This window comes from Passer montanus, unplaced genomic scaffold, assembly GCF_014805655.1.
Source record: "Passer montanus isolate IOZ18808 unplaced genomic scaffold, ASM1480565v1 scaffold54, whole genome shotgun sequence".
Taxonomy (NCBI): Eukaryota; Metazoa; Chordata; class Aves; order Passeriformes; family Passeridae; genus Passer; species Passer montanus.
The window spans coordinates 7,658,847-7,680,601 of NW_024370374.1; the positions used below are offsets into that span (position 1 = coordinate 7,658,847).

A 21,755-nucleotide genomic window follows, 5' to 3' on the forward strand; every position below is an offset into this window, starting at 1 on the left:
TGAAGAAGCGGAGTTAAATGTCAGCAGCTCCCTCCTCTTCCTGAGGAGCAGCATTCCTGACATTCCCTGGGGGCTCCCGAGTGTCCTGCAACAATGAATCCTGAAGATGTGTTCTTTCCTGGATGTGCTCTGCTTGCTCTTCTCTCCTTGGGAAAACTGCCTCCAGATGCCCTTTATATATATATATATATATGTATTTGTGTGTATATATGTATATATATATATTTGGTTTTGTCATCTCTCCCCCAGGAGCAAAGGCCACCCAGACTCGGAGTTGGCAGGTGTGGAAATGGAATTATCTTTAATCTTTATAAAAATCAAAAATTTTAAATTTGTAAAACCCGCTCTTTGTGCCCACACACGCCTGGAGGGGTCACAGGCAGGATTTGTTTAGAATAAATCGTCAAAAAAAAAAATAGTGGGAAAGGGAAAGGAGAGGAGAGGAGAGGAAAGGAAAGGAAAGGAAAGGAAAGGAAAGGAAAGGAAAGGAAAGGAAAAAGGAAAAGGAAAGCTGTGGGCAGTCGGAGCTGTTCTGTGTCTCGCAGGGATTTTGGGAGCCGGCTGAGCAGAGGAATCCTTTCCCACGTGCAAAGCCACACTCAGTTCCTCCCTTGCAAGCTCCGCACAGCGCGCTGTGTGTGTTTGTGCGCTTTTACACAAATATCCATTTACAAACACGCCTTGGGGCGCGGCCCGCAGGCGGCCGGCGCGGGCAGCCCCGCCGGGGTCCTCCCACTCTGCGCGGCGCCCGCGCCCAGCCCCACGTGGCTCCCACGTGGTGCGGCGGGAGCGGGGCCGGGCAGGAGCGCCGGGAATTGCTCCGGGAATAGCGCCGGGAGGAGCGCCGGGAGGAGCCCCGGGGGGAGCCGCGGCCATGCAGCGCCGCAAGGTGGACAACCGCATCCGCGTGCTGATCGAGAACGGCGTGGCGCAGCGGCGGCGCAGCCTGTTCGTGGTGGTGGGCGACCGCGGCAAGGACCAGGTACGGCCGCGCCGGGGCCGGGAGCGCCCCGCGCCCGCCGCAGCTCCCCCGGCGCCGCCCCGCCCTGCCTCCAGCGGGCACGGAGCCCTGCCGGCGCCAGGCAGGGCAGTGGGGCTGAGCGGAGGGAACTGCGGGCACGGGGGGCTGGGAATGGCGTGTGAGCCTCCCTGGGGCCTCTCCCGCCAGGCTGCGCTGTGTGGGCTTGCTTTTCTTTTAAAATGGTGCAGGGCATATTCAGCTTTCCGGCCAGCTGGAGGTTGTTTCCCCTCGGTTCTGCCCTGTGGTGTTTCTCTCTCGGAGTGAGCCTGCTGGGTGAGGTTGAGTGGAGGAAATCGGTGCTGAACTCGTTTTTCTTCAGGGGCCCTGGTGTTGTGTTTTTCGGGTGGGGAGGGGAAGAGCAGCACGGCAAACCCACGGTGGTTTAGGACAAGTCCATTCACAGAACCACGGAGTTGTTCGGGCTGGAAAAGCCCTCCCGGAGCCCTGAGTCCAGCCAGGCCAAAGCAGCCACTGACCCACGTCCCCAAGTGCCACAGCTGCGTGGCTTCTGAATCCCTGCAGGGATGGGGACTTGACAGCCCGCTCAGAGAAGAAGTTTTGCCTTAAAACCAACCTAAGCCCCCCTGTGGCACAGCCTGAGGCCGTTTCCTCTCCTCTTGTTCCTGGGAGCAGAGCCCAGCCTGGCTGCCCCTTCCCAGCAGGGATCTGTGGAGAGGAATAAGGGCCCCCCTGAGCCCCCTCTTGTCCAGGCTGAGCCCCTTCCCAGCTCCCTCAGCCCCTCCTGTTCTCCAGCCCTTCCCCAGCTCTGTTCTCTTCCCTGGACATGCTCCAGCCCCTCAGTGTCTTTCTTGCCCAAACCTGAGCCCATTTTGAGGATTTTGCCCTCCCCTGGGCTGAGCAGAGGGGAACAATCCCTGCCCTGCTCCTGCTGGGTAACTGGTAATTCATTTATCTCCAGTCTGTGGGCAAATAAAATAAACTAATTATATTAAAAAAAAACAAAAAACAAAAATCTTGGAAAATAATGAGTTATTCAGGTGGCAGTAGAGGAATGTTGGCATCATTTACTGCTGGGTTCTGGCATCTCCCAGGTCTGGTTGTGTTCACTGAAACCCTCTGTGGAAAATCCATAGGAATGGGTTATCCCTAAGAGACAAAACTGTGTTTAGCCTGGAATTATCAGTGTTGGTCTGGCAGAGAAGGGAGCTAAGGAAGCAGGAGGTGAACCCAGTGTCCTGCAGGCCTGGAGCAGGCACAGACCCAGCTCCACTCGGTGCCATGGAGCTCAGAGGAGCTCCTGGCTGTGTGCTGCTCCCTGGGAGCTGGTGGTGAGTGCTGTGTGCCCTGGCAGGTCGTCATCCTCCACCACATGCTGTCCAAGGCCACGGTGAAGGCCAGGCCCTCCGTGCTCTGGTGCTACAAGAAGGAGCTGGGCTTCAGCAGGTGAGAGAGCTGCAGGCTCAGGGGGGCGTGGGAGGGGAAGCCAGGGCTGTTCCTGGAGCAGCTGGGGGAAATCTGCCCTTCCAGGGCTGAGATTTGGCTCCCATAACAGAGTTGGCACCAGCAGGAAGTACCTCTGGTTTTTCTGCTGTGGCTCTAACACTGACTCTGCTGCCCTGGGCCCAACTCCCCCTCACCTTTTTGACCCCAAAACTTGGGTTCCTCTGCTGTTTAACCTCAGTCATATTTAGGACTGAGCTCTGACTTCCAGGCTCAGCCTGAGCACGCTTTTCCTCAGACCCTTTCCCAAGAAAACCCCCGTGTGTTCTCTTCCCCTCCAGCCACAGGAAGAAGAGGATGAGGCAGCTCCAGAAGAAGATCAAGAGTGGAACTCTGAACATCAAGGATGATGATCCCTTTGAGCTGTTCATAGCAGCCACAAACATCCGCTACTGCTACTACAATGAAACCCACAAGATCCTTGGGAACACCTTTGGAATGTGTGTCCTTCAGGTCAGCAGTTCTGCAATAATCAGCTGAAATGCTGCAGGAGTGGGGTTTGTTGCTTCTGTCACTTCAGTTTTGGTGGCTTTGCTCATCCCTCTCGAGTTGTGTGAGGTGGCCTCGTTGGTAGGAGTTGGAACAGGGCTTTGCTTAGTGCAAATTTAAGTGGGAATTAAACCTTGAGGAGTGAAGTTTTTTGGCTTTCTGTGCCTTCCAGTAGAGCCAGCTGCACTGCTGGACTCTGGGCAGCTCTGAAGTTCTTTTTACTGCCCAGGATTTTGAAGCCTTGACTCCAAACCTGCTGGCCAGAACTGTGGAGACAGTGGAAGGTGGTGGAATTGTGGTGATTCTGCTGAGAACCATGAACTCCCTGAAGCAGCTCTACACAATGACCATGGTATGTGCAGCACCGTGGGCCTGTTCTCTACCAGCAGCTGCATTGAGGTGGTGCTGGCTGGGTATTTATTGATGCTGTCGTGTTGTTTATGTTATTTGTTATATTCTATAATGTTATTATTGATCCTGTTGTCTTCCTTCCATCACCTTTCCTGCTCCTTCATTCAGGAGTGGGAGGAGATGGGGTGGGATTTGTTACACTCGGGCATTTCTGAAATGCTGCAGGTGTGGGTGCTTCACCACAGAGTCAGGATCCTGTCTGGGATGTGCTGTGGATGGAAATGGAGAGACAAGAGTGGGAAAGAAGGGGTCATAATCCTGTAAATGTCACTGCCACATTTCCTTTCTGGTTTTCCCCCTTTTCCTTTCAGGACGTTCACTCGCGGTACAGGACAGAGGCCCACCAGGATGTGGTGGGGAGGTTCAACGAGAGGTGAGTGGCTCAGAGTGCAAAGGAGCTGGGCTGTCAGCCCCAGGAGCAGCACTGGGTATTCCTGGTGGGAAGACTTCCCACAGCTCTGCATTGCAGCAGGCCTTTTTCTGGAAGCTGGCTGTGGGCAGCTGTGAATGCTCTGAGTTCAGATGAGCCACCAGGGAGTGCTGCTGGTGTTTTCACCGAGTTTTCTCTGCCTGCCCAGGTTCATTCTGTCCCTGGCCTCGTGCAAGACGTGCCTGGTGATTGATGACCAGCTGAACATCCTGCCCATCTCCAGCCACGCTGCCAACATCACTCCTGTGCCCCCCCAGTCCCAGGTCAGTGAGTGACCCCAGCCCTCTCCCTGCCACAAATCCCTCCCAGTTGGCCACAGGGTGTTAAAGATTTAAAAACAGGGAATTTTTTTTTTATTTTCACCTTGATTTGTATCAAAGGATGGCATTGGAGAGAGGAAGCAGAACATCCTGCAAAAATTACGTGGGTGAAGCTTGGGAAGCTGTTTTTTCTATATTCTGCTTGTTTGGTTTTTTTTAAATATTCTGTCCTATCTCTTTTTGTCCTTGCCCATATTTATTTATTTTTCTGTACTGCTGCTCAGCCCAGTGAGGTGGAGCTTGATTGTGGTTGCATGGAGGGATTTCAAGGTGATGGACAGAGGGGACAAGACCAACAAAAATACATTTTTGGCAGTTGGAGGCAGGGAGAGCACTTTGGAAATAAGTATATTGCAGGCTCAGGACACAGCTGGAAGCTGTGGCAGTTCTTTCTATTTCTGAGTTACACCTGTCACATTCCAGGAAGAATTCCCTGAGGATAATCCAGACACATATCTGCACTGTTAGAAATGTATCCTTTTATCACTTCCAGTTGTAGACTGCAGTAAAGTGGAACCAGTTTTAAAAAGAAATCTTGAAGCATTTAAGCTGTGCTGTGTGGTCTAAGAAATAACCAGCACAGGTTCTGTCTGTAAAAACATTCTAATAGGGCACTGATTAAAAAATAAATAAATAAAACAACCTCCTTTTGTCATTAGGCCAACACTGACAGCAGCACAAATGCTTGTCTGTTGGCTGGAGAGGCTGCTGCCTTTGGGATTTTAAGTGAAAACCAGAAAACCAGCCTTCATTTCCATCTAAAACTGGTTGTGTCCAAGTTTTATTGTTTGGCTCTGAAGGTCTTGATATTATTTTGGTATTGGTGATTTAGTAGTTCTTCCCCCTGCATGGACACTTCATGTGAGAGATGTAACAGAGATCATGAATGTCCAAAGACTGAAAAGTGAATTAAATTACTCTGAAAACTCTTCTTTAATCTGTTTTTCCTATCAGTGCCATTCTGTAATTACTATGTACTGCAAAATCTTTCCCTTTTTTCCCTTCCAAGCCTGGTGAAGTCAGGATTGGGAGCCCTTTGTGACCATTCTCCTGAAGATGCCTGGAAATTCAAGTGTTAAATACATGTCTGTCTGTATAGATTCTCATGGTTTTGGGGAATACATTCTTCTTGTGGCAACTTTTCCTTCCAGACACCTTTCTCTGCCTGACCAAAGGTGTCAGAAGACACCACAAAGGTAGAATTGTGCTGAAATGTCCTTGGCTCATCCTGTTGTGTGCCCACAGGAGGAGAGCCTGGGGCCCCAGGACTTGGAGCTGAGGGAGCTGAAGGAGAGCCTGCAGGACACACAGCCTGTGGGAGTGCTGGTGGATGGCTGCAAAACCCTGGATCAGGTTGGTGTGATAGCTCAGGTTTTATCTTTTACATTTTCCAGATTCCTTACACCTTTAGTGTGTAGTTCTGAGCTTCATAATAGGGGATAGTGAGCTCTCTTCACAGAGTAGGGAAACAAAGCAAGGTAGGTAGACCAAGGACAAATTACCCAAATTTCAGGCCCAAGATCATAAACAATGGCAGAATGAAGAGAGAAAAACAAGGAGGATGGGACTTCATAACCTGAAGCTGTAACTGGACAATTAACTCCAATATGCAAATGGAGCAGAACTGATCAAAGTGAGAGACCTCGTGACCACTTGTCCATTTTGTGACCATTTTGGTTCATCTTGGGTGCAGCCCTGGCTGGGCTCTTGTGCTGCCCAAGGTGGATCCATTGAGGCCTTTAATAAATCCCTGCTTTATTCTTTACCGCTGTCCAGCCTCTGTTCTAGGCCAGCCTTCTCAAGGCATCAGGTGTGCTGGCCAGAGCTGAGCCTCCCTGGGTGTGCCACGTCCGGGGTGAGAGAAACTCAAACTCTGTTTTCTGGGGCCTTTCTAATCCTCAGGCCAAAGCAGTTCTAAAATTCATTGAAGCCATTTCTGAGAAGACCCTGAGGAGCACTGTGGCATTAACAGCAGCCAGGGGACGAGGGAAATCTGCTGCTTTGGGGCTGGCCATTGCTGGAGCAGTAGCTTTTGGGTGAGTGATCCCCCCCTCCAATCCCCCAGGCCTTCTCTGCATTCCTGAGTTTAAAAAAAGCCCAAACAAAACCAAGATGAGAGGATCTGAATATATTTGTAATTTCCAGTCTTAAATTCATCATTTTTAGTCTTGTATCTTTTGATACAAGATTATATCTTGACAAGATTGTATATTTTGGTCAAATTTCTCTTAAAACTCAAAATAATCACACATAAATCAAGACTAGTGTCTATAGGAGTCTGCTGTATTTTGGTTATTAGGTGAAGTCAACCCCTCCTGTTAAAAACCCATCCTGTCTAGTACTTACATGGTGAAATCTGTTAGAAAAATCATTCAGCTCTTGTTTTGTGTGTTTTTCTCTGCAGTTACTCCAATATCTTTGTCACATCTCCCAGCCCTGACAACCTTCACACTCTCTTTGAGTTCATATTTAAAGGCTTTGATGCACTGCAGTATCAGGTGAGGGGAGCAGACTATTTTATAATATTTTCAAAGCATTCCTGCTTAGGAACTTTTATACCTCATCTGTGCTTTTGGCTACATATGTTTGCTAGCAGCCTTTTTTACCATGTTCTGCAAGAAAAGGAATCATAGTAGAGTTGTGTTTCCTTCTCTGTTTTTAAGCAGGGTAAACCAGTTTCTTTGTGAAGCAGATTTTAACATCAGCAAATAATTTCCCAGTTCTTAGGCCTTTAAGGCTTTTATAAGAATTTTTGATTAGAATGTGAAGTAACAGTGTCTGAGCTTATTTTGATGATGATGATGGTAAATTATTTTTTCCTCAGATACTGGCTTTTTATATTGTTTAAAAATTATATTTTCCAGGAGCACCTGGACTATGAGATTGTTCAGTCCTTAAATCCAGAGTTCAACAAGGCAGTGGTCAGAGTGAATGTGTTCAAGGAGCACAGGCAGACTATCCAGGTAATTGGCATTTTTACCATTCCAGGTTTGTTCCTGCCTGTAGTTTTTGCCAGTGTTGAAGTGGTTTTGATTTTAAGCATGTTCATTCTGTGTGATGTGGGTTTTTCCTGTCCTGGTGGGTTTTGCTGTAAGGCAGATCTTCACGGAGTGACTTCCTCAAAATACCTTCTCTCTTTCAGGGAATAACTTGTAGATTACAAAGCTCCCTCGTGGGTTTCTCCCAAAACAAAAGCAAAGGAAGGTGAAAGGAGTGATGCCTTAAGTTTTAGCTTTCAGATTTTTCAGATTATGTGCTGCCTTATTGTGTAACTCTGAGCTTCACAGTAAGTGTTAGTGAGGTCTCTTCCCAGGGTAGGCAGACAAAACAATTCCTTTTCCAGCTTGAGAACCATGGACAGCTGTTACAGCCTCAGGACCAAAAAGTATAAATAACAGGGAACTGAAGAGAGAAAAACAAGGAGGATGGGACTTCATAACCTGAAGCTGTGGTTGGGCAATTAACTCCAATATGCAAATGGAGCAGAACTGATCAAAGTGAGAGACCTCGTGATCAGTTGTCCATTTAGTGACCATTTTGGGTTCATCTTGGGTGCAGCCCTGGCTGGGCTCTTGTGCTGCCCAAGGTGGATCCACTGAGGCCTTTAATAAATCCCTACTTTATTCTTTAACTCTGTCCAGCCTCTGTTCTAGGTCAGCCTTCACAAGGCATCAGGAGCAGTGCAGGAAGAGGTTTTAGTGATTAGATTTCCTTTATTTTCCTCACCTCTGCAGATGAATTGCTGTGGAATTGTGCTAAACAAGATGTGTTTGGACTGAGCCAGTCCTTGTTAGGGCAGCATAGACCCTCTCCTGACTTTCTGCTTTTCCACATCTCAGTCTCTGCTTTGGTATTTGAGGAGAACAGGGACAGCAAAGAGCTTCCCAGGGCCCCAGCTTTGTGAACCCTGCTGTTTCCCTGGTGGCACTGCTGCAGTGACAGGGTCCCCTCCTTTGCAGTACATCCACCCTGCTGATTCTGTGAAGCTGGGCCAGGCCGAGCTCGTGGTGATCGACGAAGCTGCTGCCATTCCCCTGCCCCTGGTGAAGAACCTGCTGGGCCCTTACCTGGTGTTCATGGCTTCCACCATCAACGGGTAAGGCTGGAGCAGGCTCTCCATGCTCTGGATGGTGCCTGGTCCCTGTGGCTCGCGGCTCAGGCTCTCTGTGTGCTGCTCCCAGGTACGAGGGCACCGGGCGGTCGCTGTCCCTGAAGCTCATCCAGCAGCTCCGCCAGCAGAGTGCCCAGAGCCAGGTGACCCTGACAGCAGAGAACAAATCCACAGCCACTGCCAAGCTCACCTCAGGTACAGCACCTGTGGGCTGCGTGTCCCACACAACCTGTGTGTGTCCTGGGGCTGCTGTCGGCCTGAGCCATGGCTGTCCCACACATCCGTGTGCTTTGCAGCTGTGGGATGGGCTTTGTGTGGGGAAACGACAGAACTCTGCTGGTTTTCCCTCACAAGTTTCAGATGGAGGGCTTTTAAGAGGTGAAAAATCAGCATCTGACAGTTTCCTAATCTGGGAGCCCCTCAGAGCGGAGGGATCCTGTGGGGTGCTTGTCTGGCTGTGTTTTCCAGCACCGAGTGTCCTTTGCATCCCTCGCAGCTCGCACGTTGCACGAGGTGTCCCTGCACGAGTCCATCAGGTACGCCCCTGGGGACCCCGTGGAGAAGTGGCTGAATGACCTGCTGTGCTTGGACTGCCTCAACATCACCAGGATCATCTCTGGCTGCCCTCTGCCAGACACCTGTGACCTGTATCCTCGCTGAAGGGGTCTCAGCCTGGTTGATGGTTGGGTTAAGCTCAGGACGCGGTCTTTTCCTTAAGACCTCACTCCTGGAGTTGAGCTCTCATGGTGGGTGCTGCCAGGACACCACCAAACCCTAGTGTTGCTGCAGAGACAACCTCAAGGAAGGGTTGCATGAGGGGAAGCCCTTGTTGGAGTTACAAAAGGTTTATCTTTACATGTGAAGGGTGTGAAAGCTGCAAACACTGCCCAGCATCAATTATTCTTGTAGATGTAAGCTGTGGAGTCTAAGACAAGCCAGCTTGTGGCACAGATATTGAAAATTAACCAACAGGAAGCTTTTAGGAGGCTTTTTTTTCCTTAATCCCTGCGTTTAGATACTATGTAAACAGAGACACACTCTTTTGTTACCACAGAGCATCAGAAGTTTTCTTGCAGAGGCTGATGGCCCTCTATGTGGCTTCACACTACAAGGTAGGGCTTGGGCTTCTTCCACCCAGTTCCATTCCCAGTGTCAGTGTGGAATTTTCTGGGGACAGGAGTGCTTGTTATGACAGCCTGATTGAGATTTCTCAACAGCTTCTGTTGCTTCTTGTGTACAGAGCTGTTTTCTCCTTTCTCTGAGATCTCTGCCTCAGTCCTGGCTGTACAATACTGGATTTCCAGATAGTCTAGAATATTTTTGCCTTGAGAAGATGTGGAGACTAAAATTTTAAATGAGCCTCCAAGCTTGCCAGGGTTTTATCAGTGCTGAACCTCATTTGCAGCTCTCTTTACCATGTTCTGGTGGCCTCAGGTTCACCAGGAGCAGCACCATTATGAGACTGAAAAGAGGAATAATTCATCTCAAGGTTTCAAGACCAGGGGGGATCTGTAAATGTGAGTGGAAAAGTCCAGAAGCGCTCAACTACTCAGTTCTAAAAATCTGAGGCTTAAAAAAAATTTAGGATTTGGTACTTAGGAGATAAGGAGGTGTATGAAAATAGGAAATTCAGGTTCATAAATATTAGAGCATAAGATTTCCCTTGAGAACAGATACTCTCTGGGGTGTGACAGCCATGAGCTGGCCTGGGAGCTCCTCCATTCCTCAGCATTGTATGAGTTCCAAATTTCTTAATAGCTCTAAATTTAGAAAATAGAGGGATTGTTTAGAAATCAGCTGGACTTTGAAGCTCTCCTCATGGAATAACCATTTGGGTAACACTCTCAGGCATCTTTGGGGTTGTCCTGTGCAGGGCCAGGAGCTGGACTCAATCCTGGTGGGTCCCTTCCAGCTCAGGGTGTTCTGTGATTCTCTGAACAGTTTTTGATCTTTCTGATGTCTTCACCCTCCAGAACTCCCCCAATGACCTCCAGATGCTCTCTGATGCCCCTGCCCATCATCTCTTTTGCCTTTTGCCTCCTGTTCCACCCACCCAGAATTCGTTACCAGAAGTCCTGGCTGTTGTTCAGGTAAGAATGACTCGAGTGTCAGTTGTGATCCTGGTCTAGTTGAGCAGTGGGAAGCATTGTGTGTGTGTGTGTGTGTGTGTTCATGGCTTTGTGTCTTTCCTGGCAGGTGTGCATGGAGGGAGAGATCTCCCGCCAGTCCATCATGAACAGCCTCTCCAGGGGAAAGAAAGCCTCTGGTGATCTTATTCCCTGGACCATTTCAGAGCAGGTGGGTGATGTGGCTGTGCACTGGCACCCAGGGTGTATTTCATGTATTTCTCGTTTCCAGAGTGCCCAGCTGTGTCCTTTAAATGGGCCTTTTGTCCCCTGTGCAGTTCCAGGATCCGGATTTTGGGGGCCTGTCCGGCGGGCGCGTCGTTCGCATCGCGGTTCACCCGGATTACCAGGGGGTAAAGTACCTGGCACCAGCTGGGCTGGGGCAGGGCAAATGGCTCTCCAGGCACAGCTCAGCAGCAGGGCAAACATTGCAGTTCCTCCAGTTGTTAGCATTTTAAGCTCAGGGCACCAAACCAGGCAGCATGGGAGCATCCTGAGCCGCCGTGCACAACCCAGGGATATTTACTGTGACATTACCAAGTGTTTGGCATTTTCTGAGTGCCAGAGTTAAGCCCCTAAATTGCTACACAGCCCTGAACTACCAGGGCTGATGCTGATTTCTTCTGTACTGTCCTTCTCCCTGGAGCTGCCAAGTGGCCAAAAAAAAAAAAGTATTTTTCTTTTCCACTTCTGAGGTGAACATCATTGCAAATCTTCAAACTGGGAACAAAACTAGGACTTACCTACATTTGACTCCAGAAAAAGAAAAAAAATGTATTAGAACTGTTCAATTTTACTTAATTGGTTTTACTTCTGAGAAAAACAGATATATAACAGTCTCCTATCTAAAAAAAAAAACAAAACCAAAAAACCTTAAAAAATTTAAAATATGATTAAATGTATTTAAAACCCACTGCAGCCATCACTCATTTTTGCAGTGACTGAGTGATGTCTGCAGTTTGTTAATGGGTTTTAAGGGGAGAACGTTGTTGCCTTAGGTTAAAAATCAGAGACCTCATTGTGCTTACAGCGTGTTGTTGCTTCTTCACAGATGGGCTATGGCAGCAGAGCCCTGACTTTGCTGCAGATGTACTATGAAGGCAAATTCCCATGTTTGGAAGAAGAAGCAGTACAAAAACCAAAAGAAATCACAACTGTGAGCAGTGAGGTACAGTATGTTTTGTTTTTTAAATTTTCTGTCCTGCTAAGCTGCATAATTTCCCCTTTAAGTCTCCACTCTGCAGGGAGGAAATACTCAGATTTGATTTTCATAGAGAGGAAGAGCTTTTAATTTGCAGCTTTCTGTGGGGAATGCTGCCAACCCATTCCCACTTTCTTTTCCAGACTGTTGGTTTATTAGAAGAGGTTGTGACACCCCGGAAGGATTTGCCTCCTTTGCTGCTCAAACTGAGTGAGAGACAAGCTGAGCACCTGGACTATCTCGGGGTGTCTTACGGCCTGACACCCAAACTGCTCAAGTAGGACATGACTCTATTTCCCAGTTACATCTTGCCCTTCTTAAGCAGATGATGAGCTTTACTTGCCCAGTTTTTCCAGGTTGTAGAAGTAAGAGCAGCCTGTGATAGGTAGGGAGTGATTAAATTCTCATCCCTGTGACCTGTAGAAACTTGAGGTGCTGCTGACTTCAGGGCTGGTAGGTTTTTTTCCTGGCTGATGTAAATGCCTTTCACAGCACTTTGAAAGTTTGTGCATTTTTTGACATTACAGTCATCATGAGCTGGTCCCTCAGGTGCTGTTCCTGCTTTCTGACAGAAAGCTCATTTGCTCTGATTGTTGGACTGTCTTAGAGACTTTTGCTTGCTCCTCACCAGCTGTCCTTGTACAGTAGATAAATTGCATTTAACCATCATTTATTACTTATTTAGCTCCATAATTCTCAGTGTGTTCCCTCTTTTTCCCAGGTTTTGGAAGCGTGCTGGGTTTGTGCCTGTTTATCTGAGGCAGACCCCTGTAAGTACCACACTGTTCTGAGTGAAAATCCAGCCCTGCTGAAATCCCTGGGCATGCATTCCAGTAGATTCTGGGAGAAGGGGGGGGTTTGGGGCAGGAAGGTTTGCTGAGGCTGCCTTTAAGGCTTGGTTTATGTTCATTTTTGTTCTTTGGGCCTATAGTTAAGGAGTGGAGTTTTAGGGTTGAGAATGTGGACCTCCAAGTAGTTTGCACATAAAAATTTAGAGCTGTTGAGGGCTATTGATGTGGTTATTGGTGAAATAGCTGAGATTTACCAAATTCCAGAAGTGTATAGGTTTTCCATTAAGTGGAGGTGGTCAGTAGCAGTTGATGCATTTGTTGTTGTTGGTTTAGAAGATATTTTCCTTCCTCAGCTGAGCACAGAGTGCAAAAGGTTCGTGGGGGTGTTGGGAAATCCATCACGGAATCACAGAACTGTATCTTATTTATCAGAATGACCTGACAGGGGAGCATTCCTGCATCATGCTGAAGATGCTCAATGAAGAGGACTCTGAGCAGGAACCTTGGCTCACTGCCTTCTGGAAAGGTAACTCTGATCCTGCTGACTCTGCAAGAACCCTCTGGGCTGTTTAGTATTGTAGAGATCCACTGGGCTAATTGATTTGTCCTCTTGCCCTGTAGATTTTAGGAGACGCTTCCTTTCCCTGCTTTCCTACCAGTTCAGCACCTTCTCTCCCTCCTTGGCACTGAATATTCTACAGAACAAAAATATCAAACAGCAGCCCCAAGCACGTGAGTACCCTGACTGGGACAGCATGGCTGGAGCCTGGCACTTCAATTTGCTGCTTTCTCAAGATGTTCAGTAGAGGAGAATCCTCTGGGGAGAGCTTGGTACCTGTGTCTTGTGGGGTTTTAGTGTCTATGCTGGCCAGAGGGTTTTTCTGCTGCAGCAAGGGAACAAACCTTTTACAGCAAAACCAATGTGAATTGTTAAAGGCAAAGGAAAAATACTAAATACCTGAATAAAGGCTAAGCACTGAGGTCCTGGGTGCTCTGAGGAGGATTGCCAACCTTGCTGTGTCTCTCTGGTCCCCCCCAGCCGTCAGCCGTGCGGAGCTGGAGTCAGCCTTCATCCCGTACGACCTGAAGAGGCTGGAGATGTACTCCCGCAACATGGTGGACTACCACCTCATCATGGACATGGTTCCCAGCCTGGCCAGGATGTTCTTCCTCAGCCAGATGGGGGACATCTCCCTCTCTGCTGCACAGTCGGTGCGTGTGGGGCAGGATTTGGGGGGAGCGAGGTGGGGGATGTGGGTCTGCGTTTGCTCGGTGGCTGAAATACCTCTCTCTTCCTCAGGCCCTTTTCCTAGGGATTGGCCTGCAGCATAAATCTCTGGACCAGCTGGAAAAGGAGCTGGAACTGCCCAGCAGTCAGCTGATGGGGCTCTTCAACAGGATCATCCGCAAAGTAGTGCAGGTGGGAGCAGCCTTGGTCACGTGGGACCATCATTCCAAAATTAACAGAAAATACAACACCAAGAGAGAGCTGGATCAGAGCTGGGCATCCTTAACACATCCCCAGTGACTGACCAGAAACTTCTGGGCAAGGTGGGGAAAATCCCAGCTAGAAAATGTGTGGCAATGATTTAAATGCCCATGGCAGGGGGTTTGGAACTGGATGATCATTAACCACTTCCAACCCAAACCACTTAATGATTCTGTGAGTGATTTCCCAGATAAGAGTGCTTATCTTACGGTTTTCCATGTTGAAAGTACCCTGACCAGAATTCTGAGCAGACAATCCTTGTTGCCTGAGCCATTGTTCAGAGCATTGGTGGCATGTCAGCTTTCCTTGGGAAAAAAAAAAAAAAATTATTTTCCAGTGTTATCTAGAGGTAGACTTGAAATCCAGTAAGATAATTAGAAAGATTTTGAACTGGTTCCTGGTTTTCTTTCTCTCTAAGGCTTAGGATAGCAAAGCTCCTGAAGTCTGGATTTAGGAGTTCATTGTGGAGGTGATAAATGGTGTTTTAAAAACCAAGCCTTACATGTGCTGGGTTGTTTCATTTTCAGCTGTTCAACACAGTCCAGGAAAAAGCTGTGGAGGAGCAGATGGCAGCAACAAAGGATGTTGTGATGGAGCCAACGCTGAAATCTTTAAATGATGATTTGGTAATTACAAATTTTATTCCTGGTTCATATGTAAACACTTCAGGGAGTTCACCTGAGGGCAGAAACACTAAATTTTCTTGAATGAAAAGGGTTCCACACCACGTCTGGCACTGTAAGGGAGTTAAAACCTGACAGGTTTGCTTTATGTGCAGCTGGAGTTATGCTTTAAGCTGCAATATGGGGTTTTCACAGAAAATTACAAGTTTGTGTGTACAAATAAGGTAAAAATGCAATTAGATAAAAGAGAGAAGGTATTCAAGACCAGATGATATTTCTTTTAGGGGATCTATTTGTGGGAAAAGGTATTTTCCTCTCATTACAAAGTCATTGTTGCCCTCAGGACCTAATGCATCTTGTGCTGTCCTGTTGCAGGAGGAGGCTGCAAAGGAATTCCAAGAAAAGCACAAGCAGGAGGTGATGAAGCTCAAGGAGATGGACCTTACACAGTAAGAACTTATCTGCCTGGGTCTCAAATCCAGTTTTTTCCTGGGTGGAATGCTGGGTCTTGCTGGGATTTGTGCACAAGGCTGTAGGTGCAGTAAACCATCAGTAAATGAGAACCAGTGTGTTTTGGGGGCAGAACATAAAAAACCCCAAATCAACACAAAAAGGGCAAGCAGCCAGAGCTTCTACTTACATGTCAACAGATTTCTGTCTTTCTGGACCAACAGGAGCTGCAGAGGGCACTGATTCTCTCTCTTCCCTCTCCTCTCCCACTTTCTGTCTTACAAGCACTGTCCACTGTGCTGATGTCCCAGGAAAGTTGTCGGGCTTGGCTCTAAATGGTCTCTGTTATATCTGGCAAAAGGAATAAAAGCTTCCTTGAATCTTCGGTTGTCATGTTGGAAGAAGGGACAAGAATGGATGTGATTTGAAGTGACTTGCAAGTCTGTCACATAAGGAAAATAATACAACCAGAATGTTTTAAAATTAATTCCATTTTGTAGCACTGATAGTGCTACATACTTTTTTGTCATTTTGGACCATGTTTCCTTTCTTTTCGTTCCTCAGCCAGAAATAGATTTTTGTTCTCCATGAGGAGAGACAAAAATCTATTTTGAATACTTTTCAATGCAGGTTGTAGAAAACTTGTGAGGCTTTGTCCAGCATTGTTCAACTTTGTGAACAAAGCCTTATCTATTCCAAACCTCCAGGAACTTGAGATGGAGAGCAGTCATTCCAATTTGCTACACAATTGCTTTGCCTCTTTAAATCTGGGTGTCATTTCCAGGGTGCTTGGACACCCAGACAAGGGCCCCAGGACATGAGCTTATTGGAGTAGCAATTTTTGTCTTTATTTCTCTTCTCAAAAGCAAGCTGCAGCTCTTCACTTTTTCCCAGACTGATTTAGGACAGCTGTCCCATGGCAGCTTTGCCAGCCTGACCTGGTGTGTGTTTCCCAAATCCGATTTGCTTGGGTGCTGGCACAGTGGCTTTGTTTGCAGAGCAGTGTGTGCCCGACAGCAGAAACACCTTATTTCTGTGTTTTTTCCATCTGTGCTAACAATCTGACTTGAATTTTCCTTCACCTTTCCCACTTAGGTACATTATCCGGGGGGATGATGAGGAGTGGAACGAGGTGCTGAGCAAGGCAGGACAGAACGCTTCCGTCGTCAGCTTGAAAAGGTACAGGAAGTTGAAATATTCCAGAGGTCTCTCCTCTTCCTGCTGGCTTTGTTGAAATGTTTTCCAAAAGAGTGAAGTCTAAGGGTTAAATGCAGGTTAAGTGAACTCAGTGTCCTGGCTAGATCCTCAGTTTTCCTGGGGGAATTGGGATGTGAGCAGCTGTAAGCTCCACTGCCTGGTGTTTCTGTGTTGCTCTAAAGATAGTCCTCTCTTCATTACCTTGCTGAATTCTGACTCTATTGCTGATGATCTGGTCCTGATCCACACAGAAACTGAGACTATTCCTCCCTTGGGTCACTCATTCCACCTGACTGCCCATTTTGATCTAACACTGAGTGGGAGCCCCTGGAGGTGCCAATGGAGAATATGCAAATTTAGGAAAGAAGAACTTTTTCAAATGTGAGCTTGAGCTTAAAAAAGTCTGTGTTTCTGCAATTCCTTAATTCTCATCCATCTTCTTTCTTCGTGCCCAGCATGTAGTTTTCCCGTATCTTTCCTTAGGGATTTATAGCTGAGACTTCCTTGCTTATTTCCCCTTCTTGGAGTGCCTGACAGCTCAAGTAATTATGTGATCTCTGTTCCACCCTTTCATGGTTTTTTCCATGAATGCTTGAAGCTGTAAGTTTTCAGATGCCTTCCAGGAAGGAGATAATCTTAGCACTTGCTTATAAAGATCAGAGCTTGGAATTCTGTTGTGTTTGCTTGAGTCAGAATCCAGTGACAAAATTGAAGGGACAACTTGAATGTTTAAAATAATCCATTGTAGTTTCTCTTCTAGGTACTCTAAAATCCAGATGCCCCATTTAGGACAGATAAAGTTTTGAAAAGTAAAGACAAGAGCTAAAAATCAAGATCTTCTGGGTTAGAGAATCTCAGGACACTATAAAATCTAAGTCAGGCTCCTGTTTGTGCTTTTTCTAGCACCAGGTTTAAATTTTCTCCCTCACTCCTATATTACAACAAAAATATCCCTGCTAGGTGGCAAGCCAGTCTATTTTTAACAGATGTTTTGTTCCTGTTTTCCAGTGAGAAGAAAAGAAAACTAGAAACAGCACGTGGACCTAAGCAACAGAAGAAATTTAAGAAGATTAAAGATCTAAAGCAGAAGAGGAAAAAATGACTTAAAAGCCAATCAATGAACTTGAATGAACAAGTGCTGGGGCTGTACTTCAGAAGCCCTGTTCTCCTCTAAAGCAAGAAACTATTTTGGAGGGAAGAAAAATCCTTAGAGGCATTTTTCAAGTGTTTGTATTGTGGGGAGAGCATTGTTCAAGTGTTTGTGTGAAGATTTTTATATGAAGGGTGACTGCAGAGTGTGAGTGAGGAACTGGAATGCACTGGGATGTGATGAAGGTGCTTGAGCAGCTCCAACATTCCCATCCAAGAGGGCAGATCTGTAAACTTCCTGCATCTTAATGGTTCTATTAAACAAGAATTTGGACAACAAAGGACAGAAACATGACTCACCTTGATCTCTGCAGCTGCTGGCTCTGGTGGTCCTTTGGAGCTTGAGGCTTTTCTGTACTTGGTGTTTGGGGCTGGCTGTCTCTGCACACTCACTCTGCCTCCCTGCTGGCCTTGGTGGGAAGTTTTGTGTTCAGGTTGCCAGAAAGCAGCGCTGTTGTACCAAAACCTGGTTATGTGACCTCCTCTTTGACCTCAGGGGCCAGCTGAGCAGCCAAGCACTGAATTCCCAGCAGCTTGGCAATAACTGCCAGTCTGGAGCTGGGACTGGGTCTCAGACTGCAGAGGCTTCAAACCTGTGCAAACCTTTGCCACAGAGAGTCCCAGTCCCAGTCCCGAGAGCCCTGGAGCATTGCCTTGGTATCCTTTTGGCTTCTTGCTGTGGGGGTTTGGAACAGAGCCCTCCCTGCAGCTGGGGCACAGCTGTGTTGTATTTACCTGCAGATCTCACAGCTCTTTTTCCTGGCAAATCCTGAGGTAAAGACAGCTTTCCTTCTCTAGGTTGATTTTAATTGAACACAGGCTTTGCACGACGCTGCCTGTGGTTTGGCAGCCTCTGGTGTGCCACCACAGTTGGTGGCAGTGACACATCCCTGAGCAGGGACAGCTGCAGCCCTCAAAGAGGGGCTGGGAGCACCCAGCAGCACTGCCAGGGCTGTGGTGGCCACTGGCTGCCCTGAACTGGCTCCAGAGGTCTTGGAAAAGGAGCAGACATGGAAGGCAGGGAGCGTGAGGCTCTGGAGAGCTGTGCCCAGGAAGTGCACAGGAGAAAAGGTGAGTGTGAGTTCTCCCTGGTTTTGCTGTTAGTGTTAAAAATATGGTGTGCACCCTGAGGTGGTCTGTCCTCTTGTTTGTTCATTGGAGTGCTGGCTGGATTTGGGAGGAGCCAAGTATCCTGGAGCTGTGAGGCTTTTCCTGTCAGAAGTCCATGGTGGGGATGTGTTCCCTGGCTGTCCCAAGTAGAAGGAGCAGCTTTGGAGTTGTTGCAGCCACAGGCTGGGGATGCATCCTCTGAAAACCAGTTCAGGATTGTTCATCTGACTCTGCCTCTGACCTGTGACTTCCAGGGACCCTCCTGTAGTTCTGTACATTCCAGTGCTACTTTTTGAAGAAGGTCTTTCCAAACACAGTAAGTCAGTCATTCAATCTGAGCTGTGGTTGTGAGGGATGGGGGGTGGTAGCTAAGACATTCCCAGCTGGAATTGGGGCCATGCACTTCAGACACCTTTAAGGTGGCACTAAAGGGCTCCTAGCCCTGGTGCGAAGATGAGCAGGGGGCAAGGGGCAAATTACAAAAAAAAAAAAAAAAAAAAGGGGGGGAAAAATGGAAAAAAAAAAAAAAAAAAAAAAAAAAAAAGGGGAGGGAACAATTTCAAATTCCTGGCCTTCCTTTTCTGACAGCAGTTTGTTATTTTGAGACCCAGGCTTAAAAAACCTGGAGTGTGTGGTTGTTCCCAAGTGTCATGCTTCCAGACTAGGATCTGATGGGGTGGTTTTAGTAGAACCATGGAAGGGGGTGGGTTGGAAGGGAGCTTAAAGCTCATCCCATTCCAGCCCCCAGCCAGGGACACCTTCCACTCTCCCAGGTTGCTCTAAGCCTACTTTTTGAAGAAGGTCTTTCCAAACACAGTAAGTCAGTCATTCAATCTGAGCTGTGGTTGTGAGGGATGGGGGGTGGTAGCTAAGACATTCCCAGCTGGAATTGGGGCCATGCCCTTCAGACACCTTTAAGGTGGCACTAAAGGGCTCCTAGCCCTGGGGGGAAGATGAGGAGGGGGGAAGGGGCAAAATAAAAAAAAAAAAAAAAAAAAAAAAGGGGAGGGAACAATTTCAAATTCCTGGCCTTCCTTTTCTGACAGCAGTTTGTTATTTTGAGACCCAGGCTTAAAAAACCTGGAGTGTGTGGTTGTTCCCAAGTGTCATGCTTCCAGACTAGGATCTGATGGGGTGGTTTTAGTAGAACCATGGAAGGGGGTGGGTTGGAAGGGAGCTTAAAGCTCATCCCATTCCAGCCCCCAGCCAGGGGTAGGGACACCTTCCACTCTCCCAGGTTGCTCTAAGCCCTGTCCAGCCTGGCCTGGGGCACCTCCAGGGATGGGGCAGCCACAGCTGGGTAACAGGTACCAGTTAGTGTGTCTGACTCCATTTCCCTTCCCAGCTGGCAGCAGATGAGTGGGAACACTGTACCAAAACCTGCTGGAATTCCAGCTTCCAGCTCTGCATGGAGCACTACATCCAGATGTGAACACTCACCAGAACAACTTTGCCACAGACCAAGGGAACCCTCAGGACTTGTCTTGCTCATTTCTCCCTGGAAAGAGACATGGCATCAGCACTTTTGTAGCTATTGGATAAATCCTGGAAAGGGCAGGAAATCAGGGTCATTAAAAGAGTTTTGTGCTGTCACACAACTGTTCACCTGTGTTGTTCCACGGTCCAGTGCCAGCCGTGGAGCTCTGCCCTATAGATGTTCCAAGGGCTGGTGTTTAAAGCAGCGTTAGCATAAAAGGAGCTGCACTGGCACAGGAATTACCTTGTTGGTACTTCCATCCCAGCCTGGAATTCCGGATGACACAGAGATCAGCTCCGTTGTTTTGAGCAGAGAACACCAAAGGCTGTGGGTTCAGTCACTGCATGGGGCATTTACTTAGAGCTCAATTCCACGATCCTTGTGTAGCCCTTCTGTCTCTGGAAACACAGATTAAACATTTCCACTAGAATTTTACAAATGGAGATTTTGCCATTGGACACTGCGAGTTGCACAGATCTCGGGGGAGGAGGAAGGGGAGCACCAGGTCTCACCAGGCAGGCGATGAACGCGCAGCTGGAGCAGGACGGCGCCTGTCCTGGAGCAGATCCTCCTGCCGCGGCTCCGCTCACTTCCCAGGGAAGCGGGGGGTGCCGGGGCAGAGCGGGCTCCATCCTCCTGGGGCTGCCAGGCCGCTCCCACCCAGCGGGGCCTCGGGGGGTCCGGGGCCGGCTCGGGCAGAACCCGTGCCCTGCCCCGGGAGAGCGCCGCGCTCCTGCCGGGCCCGGCATCAGCACAGCCCGGCTCCGCGGTCCAAGCGGGAGCGGCAGCGCCGGGCTCGGTCCGCGCCCGTCCCGGAGCGGCTCCTCCCGCTCGCGGTGACCCCGATCCCGGTCCCAGCCCCAATCCCGCCGCGGTTCTGCGGCCCTTATTAGGTTATAGGCAGGTGTTTTTAATAAATAATATAAATATAATTCATCTGAAAATATAAATGCAAATAAAAACATACAGAATATATATAACGATAGCTATAAATATTAAATATAAATAAACTAATTTAATATATGATATAAAATAATATATATTATAACGTATTTTCTCTAATATATATTATATATATAGAGAAAATTATAAGTGTAAATGTAAATATAATAATGAAATATATAATTTTAAAAATTTTAAGTATGGTTTAAATAAAGTGCTGTATTTGGTTTTTATGTTGTTAGAGGCAGGGGTTTTATTTGAAATAATGCAAAGTATTATAGAAATATAAATCTAAATACAGAAACTCATAATGAAGGTATAAAGACATATAATTATAATTAAACTATAAATACAAATTTAATATGTAAGTAATATGAAGGTAAGTAATATAGAATATAAAAATTATGGAGCAATATAAACTATAAATATAAATGTGAATATAAATATGAAAAAGATAAATATTAAAATATGTAAATATAGTTTAAATAAAGGTTTTTTTGGTTTTTATTTGGTTAGAGGCAGGGTTTTCATTTTAAATAATATAAATATGGATATTGTTTCATAATTATCAATATATAAACATATAATCAAAATATAAAAATATATACAGAAATATAAAATATAAATAAAGTAATGAGAATAGGTGTAATGTAGAATACAAGTAACACTATAAATCAATATACATTTTAAATGTAAATGTGAATATAAATTTTGAAAATTTTTTTTCTTAAATATTTAAATACAGTTTAAGAGAAAGAGGTTCTTTTTGGCTTTTCTTTGGATAGCTGCAGGGGTTTTATTTTAAATAATATGTGTTACAGAACTAAAACTATGAATCCAGAAATATAGAATCAATATATAAAGAAATGCATAAACATATATAAGTAAAGTAATATGAGTATATAATACAGAATATTAATTTATATTTAAATAGAAATTTATAAATATAAATGTAAA

At 46.8% G+C, this 21,755-nt stretch overlaps 1 protein-coding gene across 1 annotated transcript; it reads left to right on the plus strand.

The window, feature by feature from the left end:
- The first annotated feature begins 874 nt into the window (after positions 1–874).
- On the plus strand, positions 875–17,582 carry NAT10 (N-acetyltransferase 10). Its single transcript, XM_039725082.1, has 28 exons — positions 875–982; positions 2,334–2,425; positions 2,764–2,935; positions 3,201–3,323; positions 3,694–3,755; positions 3,961–4,075; positions 5,378–5,485; positions 6,035–6,168; positions 6,537–6,630; positions 6,997–7,095; positions 8,092–8,228; positions 8,314–8,438; positions 8,740–8,890; positions 9,259–9,355; positions 10,217–10,333; positions 10,440–10,541; positions 10,648–10,722; positions 11,421–11,537; positions 11,714–11,847; positions 12,292–12,340; positions 12,794–12,887; positions 12,983–13,093; positions 13,401–13,573; positions 13,662–13,781; positions 14,378–14,476; positions 14,849–14,922; positions 16,019–16,102; positions 17,129–17,582. The coding sequence occupies exons 1-28, from the start codon at positions 875–877 to the stop codon at positions 17,220–17,222; spliced, it is 3,060 nt and encodes a 1,019-aa protein (XP_039581016.1). The 3' UTR covers positions 17,223–17,582.
- The last annotated feature ends 4,173 nt before the right edge of the window (positions 17,583–21,755 follow it).

Bases quoted from the DNA above. Each gene is read 5' to 3' on its own strand.
- NAT10 (XM_039725082.1), top strand. From the start codon at position 875: ATGCAGCGCCGCAAGGTGGACAACCGCATCCGCGTGCTGATCGAGAAC. The intron at 10,723-11,420 runs GTAAAGTACCTG...GCTTCTTCACAG, and splicing joins TTCACCCGGATTACCAGGGG to ATGGGCTATGGCAGCAGAGC. The intron at 16,103-17,128 runs GTACAGGAAGTT...CCTGTTTTCCAG, and splicing joins TCCGTCGTCAGCTTGAAAAG to TGAGAAGAAAAGAAAACTAG.